Source organism: Ascaphus truei, chromosome 3 (assembly GCF_040206685.1).
Source record: "Ascaphus truei isolate aAscTru1 chromosome 3, aAscTru1.hap1, whole genome shotgun sequence".
In the NCBI taxonomy this organism is placed as follows: Eukaryota; Metazoa; Chordata; class Amphibia; order Anura; family Ascaphidae; genus Ascaphus; species Ascaphus truei.
This window is the reverse complement of record NC_134485.1, coordinates 111445775-111450257: the sequence shown is the minus strand read 5'-3', so window position 1 is coordinate 111450257 and position 4483 is coordinate 111445775. Positions and strand designations below refer to the sequence as shown.

General features: G+C 38.1%; 1 protein-coding gene across 1 annotated transcript; it reads left to right on the top strand.

Moving 5' to 3' along the window:
* Positions 1 to 706: 706 nt before the first annotated feature.
* Positions 707 to 4211, top strand: KLHL34 (kelch like family member 34). Its single transcript, XM_075589350.1, has one exon. It carries the CDS (start codon positions 872 to 874, stop codon positions 2657 to 2659), a length of 1788 nt encoding a protein of 595 aa, XP_075445465.1. The 5' UTR covers positions 707 to 871; the 3' UTR covers positions 2660 to 4211.
* The last annotated feature ends 272 nt before the right edge of the window (positions 4212 to 4483 follow it).

Below are 4483 nucleotides of genomic sequence, written 5' to 3'. Positions count from 1 at the left end.
TGTGTCCTGTAAGATTATGCTCTATGAAAATCCTCTACCCCAGAGGTGGCCAACTCCAGTTTCAAGAGCCATCAACTGGTCAGGTTTTAAGGGGAGCACTCATGTGTACAAAGATCTCCAAGGTTATTAAAGTAATTGGCAGAGATGGACACATAAATCTCTGAATGTGTTTGTCGCCTCCCGGCCCTCCCTTTTCTATCCCATGGCCAGCTCTAGGAGAGCTACAGTATGCAATGTTGTCTAGTGTTTGCATTCTATTCCTGTAACTGTGAGTTCTGATGATATCACACGCCCAGGACAGGAGCTGAGATACACATGTCAACTATAGCAGTGACTAATCAGGATATTTACTAAATACAGAAAGTCTGGCTCTAATCCCCAGCTGCTGATTTGATCTTTAAACAAAAGCTTACAATTGAAGTGACAAAGGGTGAGCCAGATAAGTTGCTGCAGACAGAAGCTGCTTCAGTGCTGTGCTACACTGAGGACTTAATAGTAGATGTCACTTCATCCTGTGTGTGCAGACGGATCTGTGTCTGCTGGAAACAAAATATGTTGATGCTTTCTGGACAATACATCTAATCACTGTGGGAGAGCTGAACGAGGAGTCGCTGTATTATACATTTTACGACAAGCACTGTACACATCTGCTGATGGAAAATCCTTAATGAGGCTGGATCAGCATCATCCCTAAGGGGTTATTGGAGGTGAGAAAGAGTAAACTTTTAAAGACTAACTCAGACATTGTAGTTCTATTCATTTTGCAAATTGCTGACAGCAGCAGAAGGATTTCTTTGCAGAAGGGGATGACTGCTGCTCAATAAAAAAAGAGCTACCCAGATTTGCATGTTATCTGCAATCATTATGCATTATGAGTTATTTCTTGGCTTTCTGCAACTCCCATCGTGGGATGGTACTTACTCGTTACCAGATGCTCAGAGCCGAGGGACACTTGTGTGATATTTCTCTGATAGTGGATGGAAATGAATTCCTTGCACACAAGTCATTGTTGGCTTGCTCCAGTGATTACTTCAGAGCAATGTTTAAAGACTACACTAAAGAATCAAGGGCCACTGTCATCCACCTTAAAGTTATCTCAGCCGCAGGCCTGCAAAAAATTCTGGATTTTATCTACACATCCTGGTTGTCCCTTTCCATGAACGCTTTGGAGGACACTTTAGAAGCTGCTTGCTATTTGCAAGTAATGGAGGCCATAACGTTGTGTAGTCAGTTCTTGGTTAACAACTGTGACTTGGAAAATTGTTGTTTTTCTGCCAATATTGCATCAAAGTTTTACCTTTCAGAGGCTTTGGTAGCAGCTGAAAAGTACATAATTAATAATCTCTGGAGACTGTTAGAAGATATAGAGACAACAGAACTGCTTGAGTTAAACGTCAAGTCAATGGTAAATCTTGTAGGATCAGATAATGTTCCAAGGGTTAAGGAGCAATGCATGCTAGATTTTGTTCTAAAGTGGTTGAAGTATGATAGAACTAGACTAGTAAATGCTAAAATCCTATTCGAAAATATAAGGTTTGGGCTGCTACCTCTGGATACTTTACGGAAACTATATACTCAGTCTGAAGTTCCTCTAACAGCATCCATGAAAAGTTTGATTATAAAAGCAATAAATTATCATTCCTTCCCTTCAAAGCAACCTCTTTTGCAAGATAAGTACAGCACCCTGCGGAACCAAAAGGGATGGATAATGCTAGTAGGAGGAACGGCAAATGGGGAACTTGTTGATGAAATGCTAGGATTTGATGTCTACAATCATAAGTGGCAAATAGTAACACGTCTACATCTAAAGGTTCAACATCACTGCATTTGTGTAATTGGTAACTTTCTCTATGTTTTTGGTGGAGAAACGCCAGAAACGTCAAAAGATGACACAAAGAGTATTTCCGTGTTTGTTACCAATATTGTTCATCGCTATGACCCGAGGTTTGACCAATGGATGCAAGTCACTGGTATGTTAGAGAAAAGAGCACAGTTCTCTTGTTGCATTGCAGATGATGACGTATTTGCAATAGGTGGTAGAGGCGACCAACTGTCTCCTATTTCGTCTGTTGAGGTCTATGACATTAACAGAGACACCTGGAAAAAGTCTAAAGAATTGCCTTGTAAAATTTATGGTCATGCCAGTGCAGTTCACAACAATATAATTTATATTTCTGGGGGCAAGACTTCTGGCCAAGTGAACAGTAGTAAGGATGTATATTCTTTCAATAGGTTGGAGGGCCAATGGAAAAAGCAAGCACCTATGACTATTGCAAGGTTTGGGCATCAGATGGCCACTGTAAAAGATGCAATCTTCACATTTCTAGGAATGTATGAGCCGTTTTCTGATATAGAAAAGTATGATCCGCTGCACAATCAATGGACCCGTTTGAGACCATTGATTTTTGATCGATTCTGCTATGGTTTAGTGGTGGTGGAGCAAACTGTTCTTCTTCTCGGAGGCAAGAAATGGCAAGACTCTCAAGAGGTGCCAACTCAGAATATTGTAGGCTATGATACGGAGAATGACTGCTGGGAAGAAATCTGCAGACTGGCTTTTCCCTTTTGTGGTTTGCAGTGCGCTGTTCTCCAGCTGTCAGATGTAGAAGAAAATGAAGATAGACAATCTCAATTCCACCAAAAGATTAAATTGAGTTAAATGTATAGAGGTCTACTTACTGAGCTTGGTTGCAAATGTATTACCATACAACAGACTCCTGTGCTATTGGTCATTGTGGAAGAGAACACAATATAATCACAACCTAAAATGTACATATGATTAAAAAGTAATGCCTGCCTAGATTATTACAATATATAATTTTATAATGACCAATGGTACAGTTTACATCTTTAGGACCTCACTTGCAATAACCAAAAATGCACAGACTGTACAAATGTGGAAAATAATTATATAGTTTTCACTTTCATTAGGTTCACCATCCCTTAAAAAAGGTACGGTGCTATTTATGATGAACTAATTTAGTGTGTCTAGTATATGACATTGCTATTTAATGAATTAAGCACTAACACTTCTTACAAGTATGATGGATTCTGAAGGCAAGATTAAAGAGTAAGTTTGAAGTTTATTGGAAACGTAAATTAGTGACCAAGCTAAGAACGTTAGAAGGTTTAATAGGTAATTTCTTCATTTCACAACTTATTTAAATAAAAGTGTACTCTGCGTAAGAGCATTCAGAGCCCTATATGGCCTTGTGAAACTCCATTACAATAAGAAAACAAATTGACCATGAGTGCCACAGTAGTACATAGGTGCATTTTCAATATGCCCTGAAGCAAAATTCCCAACGCAAGAGAAGAGTTCAGCACCATTCATATAAATAGGACTATAATCTTTAAATCATGTGTTCCATGAGCTCCCCCAAAGGCATTAAAGGATTGTAAGTAGATGTACTTACATGAGCTTAATCAGATCAGCGTTGTCCATGAAACAGTGAACACACAACCACTTTTTGGGGGTTCTTCATTAAACTGAGAAAGTGTAGACTGGGGTACTATCGCATGTAAACTTCCACTGAATTTGCTTCGAAGGGAAATGCCATGCAATCGTTCCCCAAATCGTCACTATCACAGTTTAATGAATAAACCCTTTCTCTCAATGTTGTTTGGTGTAATTTTGCACTTACTGCAATTTTTCATTTTACTGGATTATACTAATAAATAATGGGATCACACAGTAAAACATTGATAGTAGATGTGGGTAATATCATATGCTGCACTTTGTGAAGCCAACATTTCTTTATAATTATTTTTTTCCTCTTAGGTTTGATAGGAGCATAACACACTGTATTATATAATTCACTAAATCATATCATACTAATAAATATGAAACAGCATGTCTTCACTGATTAGGCACTTAAATTAGATAACGCCTACCAGTTGATAAAGCAGGACTAAATGCATAACATAAATGTAATGTATGGGACTAAAAACATTTTAAAGGGGCAGACCCTCATAGAGAAGACACACAATTTTAAACAAATTGTCAATGGAAGTGGCTACCTTAGAAAAATCCAATCCTCCTTCACGCACAAGTTTAACTTTTTGTATTCCTGTGAAAAATGAATGTGCTGTGTATTTCAATCCCTATTGGGCATTCATGGCCTCAGACTTGCTTTACAAATAAAGAAAAAAGAAGAAAGCATTGGAAACGTCTGTAGATTGTACGGGGCAGATTCATTGAGCTCCAATGCGTGATTACACACCCCGGTCCTTCCAGAACTAACATTCAAGTCTTTACACCTTAAAGACTCCCAGCGTAAGACACACAAAGGAGCATTTAGTTACCTTAGAAGCACTAAAAGTGTCAATTACTTTAAAAAAAAAAAACTAGTCTGATTTTTTTATTTAAAAAAAATAAATAACAAATCATCTTAAATGTACTCCATTAAAAGTGTCCATTCCTCTCTGGTCATAGCAGGAACTGCCCCTTTAAAAGAAGTACTAAGATGTGCTATATTTATTA

What these genes read in the sequence shown, in the direction of transcription:
- KLHL34 (XM_075589350.1), top strand. Translation starts at nt 872, where the DNA reads ATGAGTTATTTCTTGGCTTTCTGCAACTCCCATCGTGGGATGGTACTT.